Source organism: Sparus aurata, chromosome 2, assembly GCF_900880675.1.
Source record: "Sparus aurata chromosome 2, fSpaAur1.1, whole genome shotgun sequence".
Classification (NCBI taxonomy): domain Eukaryota; kingdom Metazoa; phylum Chordata; class Actinopteri; order Spariformes; family Sparidae; genus Sparus; species Sparus aurata.
Window position 1 is genome coordinate 1,556,232 of NC_044188.1, and position 13,403 is coordinate 1,569,634.

Genomic DNA, 13,403 nt, shown 5'->3' on the forward strand with positions numbered 1-13,403 from the left:
TTGTGCGTTTCCTGTATTTCCTGTATGTAAAAATAATTCAGGAGAATGTTTTTTGTTTTTTTTTTCATTTTCATGAGAAAAACATTTTAAAGAGACTTTTTTTCCAAACAAATGAAGATTTAATTTTTCTTTTAAATTTGTAAAAGTTTTTTAGATTTTTTTCCAGGAGATTGTTTATCTAAAGTGCGACACAGAGTATACAAAAATCAGGAGAAAAAATATTTCTAGGAGATTTTTTCCCAAACCAAATGATGAAAACCCTTTTTTAGGAGAATTATCTTTCCATCAACATGTTTTGTCTTACAGAGAAACAAAAAGTTTTGGTTCAACTGTGAAACCACATTTTTATTATTTGATGTACAATATATGACTAATAATTTAGTGTCATGTGACACAGACAGAACTTGGTGTTTCGGTCGGACTTGGCGAAGGTTCACGCTGTGACGTCAACATCCTGAGAGCCGAGCTGTCATCAGACACACGAGGTCGTCTGGTGAGATGTGCGACTGCCTCTCCATCTTTTAATCAACTCATCAGGTTTATGTGGTTTTAGTTCCACATTTCCTGCTTGATGTACTCAATAATATAGTACGACCCAATTTTAAAGCTTTCAGTTTACTTGAAACAAGATGCTGATGATGTTTATCCGTGTTGAGCAGTAATCAGGAAATCAAACGCTGCCTGTGACGCAGCTTCTGGTTTTGGTACTAGATGCCGATAATATGGAAGGCTAATTTCTGAGTAAAGCAGATGACAGGATGATGGTTTGATAAAATAATAGGTAAAAATTAAAAACAGCATTTTTAAAGGCTCTGCCCAGTAACACAAAGACTACTCTCCTGACACGTGTGTCCTCGTTTAATAATAAAATCTTTATTCTCAGGATTTGGTTGTAGGAAACATCACACAGCCTGGAGTCACAGCAGACAGATACAAGTCGTTTGGTCAGTCAGTCAGTCAGACAGCGAACACCCGAAATAATTAACATTTACATGAACTGAACTGTTTCTAGGCTCAGTCGTGTCTGTTCCTCCATTGGTCTGTTCGAGAGCACAAGAACTGCATAGGTGTGCGTACATACACCAGTATTTTTCATAAACTACTATTTTGTATATATTTGAAACCACTGAAACACGTTTTTCCACAATCACTCGTAAAGTAAATAGAAGGTTGATGCGTGACCGGTTAAAGGAGGCTGACGACGTTAGCACGAGTTTTATTCTACGTTAAATCTACGTTAGAAAATTCACCTTGTTCCATCACAGCTTCGGCTAGAAGTCAAGTCCCACTTCGATATTTAATAGCTTTGAAACGGCACATCATTTCACAAAGGCTTTACTTGTTTTCTGCTCTTTAACAGAAGGTTAATCATAACATATTCAATAACATCAAAAGCCAAAGAGAACGTTTGTAGAGAGCTTTCAACAAAATCCAGGTTGTAAAAGTAACAGTGAGTTTGACACAAAGTCGTTACAAATAAATCTTAAACCTTCTAAAGCAGTATTTATTTCAGTCCATCTCCTTTTATTGTATTTACTGTAGATTTAATGTTCAAACACTGTTCAGTTCACTTTTAATCTGCTAACAAAACATTGATTTAAAGAGTTTGAATATTTGGGGGTTTTATGAGGAAGACTCTTAATAACTCGATCATTAGTGTTAACTTTACATTTTGGGATTATTTTATCTTGTTCAAACTCCCTCCAGACGATCAAACCATAGAAGATGTAAAGTAATCTGTTAGAAGTAAACTGTAAACTTTACTTTAATACTTTCATGTTCTCCTGACATGTTACAGTACATTTTCTTTCATTCAGTGACCCAGTTGAACCAACAGTCCCACTCGTGCACTCAGGAAGTAAATATGTGAAATGACGAGGTGGACAGAATCTAGTTTATCTATGTTTTTGTCTCCACACATGAGCACGATCCATTTTGTGTTTGTGGAGAATGATATATACGGGCTTGAAACACAATTTCATTACAAACAGGAAATACAGAGGGGAAAAAAAAAAAAGATTCAGGCACATTAATATAGAACCCGAGATATCGTGGCCTACAGCTCCGTGTTTCTTCGCCAAGATAATCAGAAAAGAAAACATTCAGCGATCAATCAAGACTCGATTCAGCGGGGAAGAGATGTGACCCGCGGGCCGACGGTCTGCGTAGTGAGGATGCAGCCGTCTCTTACACAAGACGTCCTGCAGATAACGCAGAGGAACCGATGTGTATTCAACCTGCGCTGGACCCGTTCATTCAACTCAGCTGCCACCATCGGTCAGAGACTCTGTACAGTACGTTTAAACATTACATTAATATTCTGGTAATGCTCCATATGTCAGAGCAAGTTCTAGTTTCCCTGTCGATTTTATAAACAGGAGCTTAAACTAGATCACAATCTGCACACGGCAGTAACAGCAGTTGTACAAGGGTCGGGCCTCTCGTCACCACCGACGTACATCTCTGTGCTGGGTTTTTAAAAGGTCTTGCTGTGTTCAGCTCAGAAGCTAACTGTACTGACGACGCTAATAGAACGCAAATAAGAAAAGAAACACCGATGTAACGGAGCGTCTTTGGTTATCCAAACTGGGCAGGGGTAACAAAAAAACAGGACATGGAGAATAATCGTTTTCTTCCTTTTCTCCATTCTTAAATCAGGATGTTCTGATGCTAACAGCCGAACCGTGTTGTGTGCTCTGTAGCTGACCGGACTGAACCGTCTCCTGTGATCTGGATTCAGTGAGATGCTTGAAAAACTTCCTCTAAATGTTCCTCAGTGTCCGAATCAGTGGTTTAGTTGATCAAAAATGTACTGAATAAAAAACAAATAAAAACAAGGACTCTAATAATGAAATTAAACCGAAAAATAACAAACCTCCTGTAGTAAACTTAGAAGGGAAACAATAGCTTTCACAATACATGTTTAACCCCCACCTCATCCCCTCAGACTGCATGTGTTTGTGCCACCTGTGTGCCTTTGAGCAAATGTTTTGTCCCATTTTCAGGGATGGAAAGCAACTTTTCTGTCCAGCAGCCACACCAGCTACAAAAGTCAAATATGATCCGTCTCTTTCATGGTGTTTGCTGACGTGATGGGTGATTAAATCAGAGGGATTCCACTGATGGACTTTCTTCACATCCTGCTCATGTTGAAATCCAAACTACAAGTTTGTTTCTCTCTGTTTTCAGAAGCGTGAGGCGGGGTGATGATGATGATGATGTGTCGCCAGCTGTCCAGCGTTGCTTTTGTCTCTCAGCATAGTGAGCGCGGTGTTGGAGAAGTCTCTCAGGATGTCCACCGTCTCCCTCTGCAGCAGCAGAGACTCCTGCACAAACTCCTGCTGGCTCTCCACCAGCAGCTGGACCGACTGAGCCAACATCTCCAGAGACTGAGACACCGAGGTCAGGAGCATCCTGCTGGCCCGCTGCTGCTGGAGGCTCTGAGAGGCCATCTGGGCCACGTGGTCCTGGGCCCTGCGGGAGGACGCTCCGGCTGGGAGAGGGTCACATGGATTTGAGCCTGAGCTGGAGGGAGGAGGTTGATGAGAGTTGGAGGAGGGAGCAGCAGAGGAGGACACGGGAGGAGCAGGAGGTGGTGGGAGTGAGGAAGTGGAGGGCGCGGGGCGAGAGTCATTGGCTGCATCAGATTTAACGGACGTGGCAGGTGCGGTGGGGAGTGAGGAGGAGGAAGAGGAGGAGGAAGCAGGGACAGAGGAGGCAGTGAGGGTGGAGCTTGAGGGGGAGTGTGACGGGGGAGGCGCAGCAGAGGACGAGGCGGTGTCGGCATCAGAGGGGAACACGGAGGAGGTGGAGGCCACAGAGGAAGAGGGTCCAGGTGGAGGTTTGGAGGGTGCGGTGTGGTTCTGGTTGTTGGTATTTCTGGAGTATGTGTGGACCGGCTTGACCCTCGGCGTGACGTCGTCAGGCAGGGGGTCCAGGGAGGCGGAGGTGGGCGGGGCAAGATTAGAAGGGTAGGAGAGCATGGAATCATCGTTTTCGTCAAAATCCATCGTACGATCTGTTGGATCAGTAACAGAACACGAGTCCGGTTAGCAGCCAATCATCATCACAGGAATACGGAACAAGATGTTTTCTGAATCTGATCTAAACATTTGTCTCTCCTTTCTTGAATTTCTAGCCAAGTTTTTTTTTTTTCACCAGTTCAAGTTGTAAATACAGAAAGAGGAAACCGTATGGATCACCAAAACAAATAAAAAACTAATCTGCTGCTCAGAGTCTTCGTACAGGAATCATTTCTTTAGTTTAATAAAGTTGTTACTCGGACTGGTTAAACTAAAATCAATGTGAGGATTAATTCAACAGCATTATCTTAGTAACTTGAATTTCCTGTTTACAGCCGAGCAGCACACGAAGTCGGAGGGGAAAAACATTTTAGATGTTGTGATAATTTATTTCTGTTTGGGGTTTTCCTCATAGAACATTTATTAAGAAACCACAGAAAAGCTCAATATAGCTCAAAATATATAATTTCAATTCATTTTAGACGATTATTTTTTCCTCACTGTCGATCTCATAGAATAATTCTTGGCTGTGTAAGAAAATTAAGCTGTAACTTTTCACCCATAATGGTTCATTCACCAACATTTAAGATTCTGTAAAATTAAGCTGACTTATAAAATCATCAGTCTGGCAGCAACAAATCCATCTCATGTGCTTCTTTCATCTGAATCTAAATGTAGGTTGAAGATGATCCTTAGTAATTTAACTTCCCTGACAGCCAGAACCAAACAGTGTGAAAATACGGCTGGATGAAACTACAGTCTTACCTCCATCCTCAGCCAGGTCCAAGTCAAAGTCAGAGGAGGAATGGAACGGGTCGCCTGCAAAACACAACAACGTCACGTCACCGTGATGTGTCACATGCGTACGAATACTTCAAACATGCATAAAAACAATCTGTTGACTCTCTGCCATCACTGAGGTTCTGACTCTGTAAACAAACTGTGGGATCAGCAGTCTGTGTCTCAGTTATTGTTTTCATGTTTTTTTTTTTACAAAGCAGAATAAAACTCACAAAATGTCTGGACACTTCTGTTTTTTGATGCGGATGTTTTTCTGTTGTTTGGTGAGAGGAGGAGCGTCTCAGCACGGCTCAAGGACAGACCGTCAACATTCGATCAAATCTGGGCCACGTTCTTGAATTATACACTTAAATGGAGGGTAAACAAACTTTGAAGAGCGTTGTGGACGGCCTGGAGTGAAATCCCTTCAAAGAGTCCAAATGTTACATATTTTACTTGGTCTCGTGTTAACACCCTCTTACTTTGTGTTCTCAGTCGGGGTTCTGGTTCAGATGTTGAACACACCTGTTCTTGGCATTCTTTCATGTTTTTCTTTTCATCTAATGGTTGTTTACCAAAATGTTAAAGCCAATTAAATTATTTGAGAAAGTACTTCATATATTGTTGAGGCTGTGTCTCTTGTTCATAACTAATCTTGACTTTTTCTTTCATGCTGACATTTTGCCAACTGTTAACTATCCTATTAATGTCCGACTGTGTTTGTTGAGCTTCATAAACTGTTTGTTTACTGCCTTTTTAAAAAGTGTTTCCTGTGGTTCTTCATCCAAGCAGTGACTCAACATACTGCAGATAAACAGTAGCCCCTTTTAGATAGAAAAGCATATTTGCAGCAAGATAAAGGCGGCAATGTGCCCTCCTGTCTTTCTAAAACGGAGGTGTAATATTCCTCCTTTTCCAAAAGCCGCCTCTGGGGGAGTAAACATGTGACATGAACAGTGACAACGAATTCACCTTCAAAATAAGAGCTTTACTTTGCATCCCATTGGAGTTTAGAAAATTCTTAGCAGGGGGCTTTTAATTTGAAAGTTTAAATGTGTAAAACCCATATCATCAGATTAAGCCAGGTTTCCCGCAAAGGTTTTTTTTTTAAGAGAAATTAATTATAGAAATAGAAAATGCCCAAAAAAAAAGACAAAAGAAAGAAAGAAAATTCCAAGTTTTCTTTTTTAAACACAATTTTAACACACAGGAAAAAAAACAAAAACACATTTTTTTTCCTCAAGTTCAGGTAATGAAATTCAGAAGACATTTTTGTTAATGAAATTTTCTATTTTTTGTGTGAAATTAAAATACTTTTTTTCCTAAAGAGCAATGGGAAAAAAATATCTACCCAAAAGTTGTTTTTTACTCAGTTATACAACAAAGGTCCTCTACTTTTTTTGTGAGAAAAATATAAATAAAACCAATTGAAAACACATTTTCATGACAACATTTTTGGGGAATTTTTCTTACTCCAATTACACACTTGATTTTTTTATTTTTTAATCTCACATTTTTTATCAAATCTCTCATTTCTTTTTTAATTATCTAAAAACCTGAACAAAAATTGTTGACCTCATGAATCTCCGTAAATATTTTTTTTTTCACACAAGACAAAACCTTTTTTCCTCCTGATTTTTTCCCACTCAATTTAACACATTTTCCAAATTAAAAATGTTCTCCATGTTTCTATGGAAAAAAGTTTTTTGTTTTTTTCCCACTTAATCTTCACACATGAAAATAAACAAAGCTGATTTTTTTTTTCAGCTCAAATTCTTGAGAAAAAAAACTATTCTTTCTTCAAAAAATGTTTTTTCTCAATTTCATGGTTCAAAATCAAAATGTGTTCTTTTTTTTTTTTTACTCGGTTTCACAAATGAAAAATCCTGGACAACTAAAATTTCACTTGGTATTTAAATTTTCACACTTTTTTTTTTTTGTAAATCCATTTCATACATGAAAAAAATAATCTCTTCAGTGTTTTTTTTCAATGCATTTATAAACTAAGGAAGATTATCCTGGCAAATGTTTTGTTTTTCACCAGTTCCCGAGTCATAAACACAGCAGAGAAAAATATGTTGAAAGTTGATGTCATGTGTACAAGTCAATTTCCTGTTATGTCATCACTGGAGCACACTCAGTACTTTTCTTAGTATTCAGCTCTACTTACCAAGTTCTTTCTCTGGTGAGGAGAGAGGAGAAATGTCGAAGGAGGATCCTCCAGGTAAGGAGTAGGAGGAGTCTGTCAGGTTGAGGTAGGAGTAGCTACTAGGGTTAGAGATCGGCCCTTTACTGTAAATCCCTGAAAACTCCTCTTCTTCGCCAAACTCGGGTTCACTGCCACCATCTGAGAACCAACAAAGTAAAACTGGTTGATTGAGGAGAAATAATGACACTTTGATTCAGCTAAATAAACATTATTTGTCCATACAGTTTCTTTTTTTATCAGCTTTCTGTTTAACATAGATTTCATTGAGGGGTGTCATAGTATGATCCACAAGATGGGTAATTATAAGGGCGGATCTAAACATATTTTCATTGACCTTATCAGCCATTAACCACCTGACTCATTTCTAGTTACTTTGCTTGTTTTGTGATGTTTTGCATACATATAGCAGCAGCACTGCTGAGGTGCACTACACCACATATCTGCTGCTGTATTTTGATTTCTGGGGTTTTCTTTATGATGAAGATGGTGGAGACCAACTGGGACATTTTTTAATAACTCAACTATGTAAGGAGAACAATATGTATTATAAAAAAACTAGATTTGACGACAGTGTTTACTCTCTTCTCCTCACCTCCTTGCGGACTCATCATCAGTATCTTATGGACCATCCTCTCCACAGGGCCCAAATTCTTCTTCCTCATGTTGCTGCCATTGGGCCCCCGGAGGGCCACGATGCGTCGCTTTCCATCGCATTTGAGGTCAGCCCACTTCTTCATGATCTGACGCACCTGTAGGGAAAATAAATCCTCCTTTAAAGTGTGATGTGATGTGATGATTGACATGCTTTCCATATGGGACCCTGCTTTTCCTAATGCTTCAAATCTACTACGATGAGTGGATTATTCTATGAACAGAAAATTGATTGCCAGTTACTTTGCTGATCTATCAGTCGTTTATCGAGGACTCACAACAAAAAAACCCACATCTCTTGGTTTATGAACTGGTTGTTTGGACAAAACCATGTTTTTACTTGTTGAAAACATTACTGTTGAAAAGTGCTAATCCTTCAGCATAGAGAATAAAGATCATGAAGCGCTTTAATTAACAGTATTTTTCTCTTAATTCAATTCATTTTATTGTTTGTACTAATGCACAATTTTACCTGATATATTAATCAAACAAAATTTAGTCACAACAAGTGGACAAATGTTCCACACACACACACACACATCCTTGTTTAAAGGATTTCATGTCAAAATACACTGACATTAGATTTTTCATCTATAACTAAAACAGAACGGTTCCTGGCTGTATACCTCACATTTATACACAAGCTTTAAGTTCTCACATATTGTATCAGTAAGATGACAATAACAAACCTCTCTGTGATTCTCTCCCAGACCATTGATCTGATTCGTGATCTCAGCCCACGTCTGTTTCTTGGCTTCAGCCGACACTCCCTGGTTAAACTTCCCTACAGGAAGGAGAAGATGTGTTAGACCCGGAAACCCAAACTGTCAACATCTGAATTGGAATCTGACAAACAAAGCTTCAATCTGAGATCACCAGCAGCCGCGACGGCAGCAGACAACTTCTTTTACAGTTCGATACAAAAGAAAACTTGCACACATTTCAATTTCCATAACTGATCTACTAGAGAAGTCTGTCTGATAAAACACAATTCACATAGAATAGATTTGTTGTTTGTGAGTGATATGCAGGCTGTGTATGCACAGCAAACCACCAGCCTCAATCATTCTTCACCAATTTATGAAACAAAGCAGGGCGTCCTTTGGTTGTTTGACAAAAAGCACTTTCCTACAAAATAACCCTGATCATTCTTGAATGATTGTTTCCACAGAGATTCTTTTATTTATATCACCATGTCAGTTTATATCAATATCACGCAGCCCGGTCAGAGTCAGTACCACACTAACAGGTTGACTTACATACTGTATGGAAAACAAGATTTGTAGGTAGGGGCATCTCTGCAGTACTTCATTATAATGCTGTATGTCACACATTTCAAATGATCAAAAATCAGTTTTTAAAATTTGGATCATGTACTTTCAGCCAGTTCGATAATATTTCAATAAATTATGCAGCTAGAGTTATAAAATATCTTTCTCTGAAGCAACAACAAAATTGTGGACATTAAAAGTCAACTTTGACTCTAAAGCAGCATCTCTCTGAAAAGCATCCAATCACAGATGAATTCAGCAACGGATCAACCTCTTCTTCATACCAGCAGTAGCTGAAGCTACTGGGTATTTGACCACACTGAAGGAAAAAATCATAATTTCTAAAGGAACACAAGTTAAAATACCTTACACTGGTGATCATAACAAACATGTAGGATCACTAGACCATCCAGGAGAGTCCCATGTGTCTGTGTCAAGCAACAATGAGGATATAAATACAAAACACAAACAAAAGAGCAACAAAGAATGAGAACAACATTTTCAGAAACAGCAACTCTTTTAACTTCACAAGTCCAATATCAGAACAAAACCTGTGTCACATGTTCTTAGATGAATATGATCCAAATCAAGAAATAAACAAAAAGAAACATTCAGTCCTCTTAGCAGACAATAAGCTTAATGTATGAAATAGATCACACTGATTTCTCCAAGATTTGGATGAGAGGGGGCAAAAGATGGAACTAACAAAGCCACCAGTCACGCAGTCTTTCCTACTTACTGAGGATGATGTATCTGTTCCTCTTCACGGCCTCCAGCAGCATTTTGACCTCAGTGAAGGAGAATCTCGGTTTGGCCTTCAGCGCTCCTTTCACTCCTCCCGTCTTTAACTCGTCATCTTCATCACGCCACGGGGCCGACATGGCTGCACCACCTCCACCTCTTCTACTGACGGCCCAATATAACTCAGTGTGACACTGAGTCCAATTTCACCTCCCTCCAGGATCGTCTCGTCCTGATTCACCTGCCAGTCTGGACCAAAGACACCTGCAACGGGCCTGCAAGAAGGGAAAGAGGGAAGGGAGTAGATGAACATTAGGGAGGAAGGAATGCATGAATAGATTAATTAACTTTAAGTCAACAGAAATCAGAGCTCTGTTTATGAAATGCACAATATATATTGATTTTTACCCAGCAAGAGTTTTATGAGAATAAACTGATATTATAGCATTTATTTAAATTGCCGGGCAAATTTCCTGAATAATGGCCTCATTTTCCTCGTAAGAACGGTCCATCCAAAGCAGAGGGAGTTTATGAGAATCAAACCTGCTACTTCTAAGATTAAAAGGTGCATAAAGGTTCCTTATATGGTTTATTTTTCAAGTGTGAAAGCTAACAGACAAAGCAGAGGAAAAAAATGTATGCAAGTTGTTTTAACATTTTTAAAGTCAGAGCTTACAGGTCAGACATGTAAAAGCCCCTTGGTACTGCACTTTTTGTCAAATATGGGCTTTTAAATTCAACAACAACAACAACAACAACTTATCAATTAACCAAGAAGATAGTCCACAGGGTTCCCCCATCATTTTCCAGGACATTTTCAGCGATGATCTACCTGGTACGACAGACAGGGAGCACGTCCATACACTATTTTGTTCCTTAATAAATCAATTTATAACCCTAATGCCTTCTTCGCTTGTGAATTAGAGTGTATCATTTATGGCTGCCTGAACATCAATAACTGGATATCATGAACAGAAACAACCAAGGGCTGCTGGAAGTTTTCTTTCATCAAGAGCAACTGAAAAGTCTCTTAAAAACAAACAACTCACTGGTTTCCTTTAAAGAAAGAATCTATGTTTTATAACACTATACAGTACACTAGTAATACCACACTGCACTGAGTTTAAATAATGTTCCAGGACAATTCTGCCTTTTCTCTCACTTTCCATGACTGTAAAACTGTTTTCCAGGGTTTTCCTTGACTCACTTCCAAGACTTCTCAAAAAACTTAAAGGTTTTCCATCACATCACCGAATGAAATGGTGGTTTCTGTCATGTAGGTCTTCTGGTCCGACACTTGGTGGCAGTATACAACAGAACCCAAGTACAAATTTATAAGACAGACATTTTTTTTCTTCCCAAGATTATTGCACAGCTACACAGGCTGCAGGTGCGCTTGTACAACCGCACATTGACTTTTCCTCGTGTTTTAATGATGTCACAAAATGATGGGCTTAAAAGAATTCCTCTCCGGACTTCGTCAAACACATCAACACAAACATTACTACATCTGCCCACAATGACTGCTGTGCTCATTTCACAGATATCGTGTGCCACTGACGCATTCAGGTAAAAATGTAATATACAGGTGTGATTACAGGTACAGATCTGTGGATTTGATATCTTTTCAGCTGTCACATATGTCCACTCATCGTCTATGTGAAGCAGCGGAACAACTTCAGCATGTCTTGTGAGTCTTAACATGGAACTCAAACGCTACAGCTGCTCGTTTGAGCCAGTTGACTCTTTAAAACAAAGTAGTTTCCACTGGAGAGAAAGTGCAATCATAAGAAAGGACAAATAACGCCATCACGGTAGCAAAACCTCTACAAAGAACAACACAAATACTAATAATTGAAAATAACAATAAGTAATAGAGGTAAGAGGACATGATTGAACAGTGCAGGGTTGGGCTGTAGGTGTTTTCACGGCGATGACCGAGAACATCTTGTTTTTCCTTCAGCCTGTGTCGCTACACCGCCCCCTTCTGGTTGGATTGTAAAATAAAGGAAATATGCTTTGCACCAAAGGATGAGAGGTGGTGTTGCACTGCGACTGGGTGTCCATTTTAACTTTTAACCAAAATCTGTGTCATTATCCCACTTTAGAGAGTAAGGACTTTATCCAAAGATCACAAAAACCCTTCATGTTTGATTATGTGACACATACTCCAACACATGTTCATGTTTTTGTTATAAATATTTTAGACAAGAGATTTTCTGTGTAAGTATCTGTGTTTTCCCTTCTCTTTTTAATTTGTTTTAAAGGAACACTCTGTAGTTTTGGGGATAAAAGAGAAGAGAAAGATCTTCATTGACTGATTTTTATTTATATCTAAACAAACAAACTCAAATAAACAAAGTCAATTTGTTTTTAGGGCTGAATGAACAACATGGCCTTAATGGACAACACAATTTCATACTATTTTACTTTTCTTTTTTTTTATATATGTGGCTGACCCACCTTTTTAGCTTCAGACTTCTGAGCCTTATTTTTCTCTAAGAGCAGCTTGTTTATTTACTTTAGGGGGGGGGGGGAAACATAATTCAGATTTTGTATTATTACCTCATTAATAATGTAATATTAAAATTTCCCAAAGCTACTGTTTCCCTGTAATTGTCTTTAATTATTATAACAACAGTGTGATTTCACCACAATACGCCTGTATAGAGTTAAACATGTATATTTTATAAACTGTCGAGAACTTCTTCTCCATATAAAAGTGATTTAAACGAACATTGCGTCGGTTCTGACCACGTGGCCCGTCTGAGCCAATCAGCTGCGCTCTTCCCGTGTCTTTGTTGAGCTCGTGCCTGCCTCTCCGCCTGCTGCTCGTGCCTGGCGGCTCACACACGGAGCTGCCCACTGGTTCCGCCATCTCTGTCCGATTCGCAACGCTGAGACGCCGCTGCGCTAAAAAAAAAAATGTCGAAACACGGCTGACGAGCTTCAGCATCGATACGTGGATTTATCGTGGATCTAAAAACGCGCGTTTGCGAATCAGAGTGTCGTATTTCTGCGCTGAGCTTACAGCTAACGGTGGCCGAGATAGAGGACGAGATGCAAGCTAGCTTCGTCGCTACGCTGTTTTTTATCGCGTTGTAAGCTAAACCAGCTTTTTAACGTTAAACCGCCCGGCGCGCGGCCTTGTTCTCGAGAACTAACCGCGGTTTGCAACGTAAAAACTACACGTAAGGGAAAGTGTTTAAATGTATGTATAAAATGATTACCAGGAAAATGGCGTTGTCCTCTCCCTCCCCTCCTTCCTCCGTGTGATTCTCCCGAAAGTTCGGAGTGACGAGAAGAACGCCACTGCGCAGACTCCACAGCGCGAGAGATTTTTTTTTCCCTCCCTTGAACGCGCAACATTTTCATCCTGCCGCGCGCGCCCCCCAGCTGCCCCGCATGGCTGTGTGCACCAAACACAACAAACAACACAAAACTCACGAATTCTGCACAATTAACTCATATTTTAGTTTTTTCATGGGGAAATTCAAGAGTAAAACCTTCTCGCGAGGCTCATGCACCTCACACAACCACGCCCCCTGCCTTCACATAGTTAATTAGGCCAAAACCGTGTACGCAATATTTTATTATAGGCACTATTTTTATTCATATTGTTCATATTTCAGCACAAAAACACCAATAAACATGCTCCCTGGCAAACCTGCTGTGTGACGAGCATGGAGGCCTTTAGTTCAGCAAAGGTCATTGTTGTACTAATCACCA

The 13,403-nt window shown here is 39.6% G+C and overlaps 1 protein-coding gene across 1 annotated transcript; it reads right to left on the bottom strand.

Moving 5' to 3' along the window:
• Window positions 1–851: 851 nt before the first annotated feature.
• On the bottom strand, window positions 852–13,035 carry LOC115569953 (flocculation protein FLO11-like). The gene is made up of 7 exons (XM_030398208.1): window positions 12,905–13,035; window positions 9,673–9,949; window positions 8,352–8,446; window positions 7,604–7,760; window positions 6,973–7,149; window positions 4,788–4,841; window positions 852–4,018 (listed from the first exon to the last, which is right to left on the bottom strand). Exons 2-7 carry the CDS (start codon window positions 9,812–9,814, stop codon window positions 3,186–3,188), a joined length of 1,458 nt encoding a protein of 485 aa, XP_030254068.1. The 5' UTR covers window positions 9,815–9,949; window positions 12,905–13,035; the 3' UTR covers window positions 852–3,185.
• Between the last annotated feature and the right edge of the window lie 368 nt (window positions 13,036–13,403).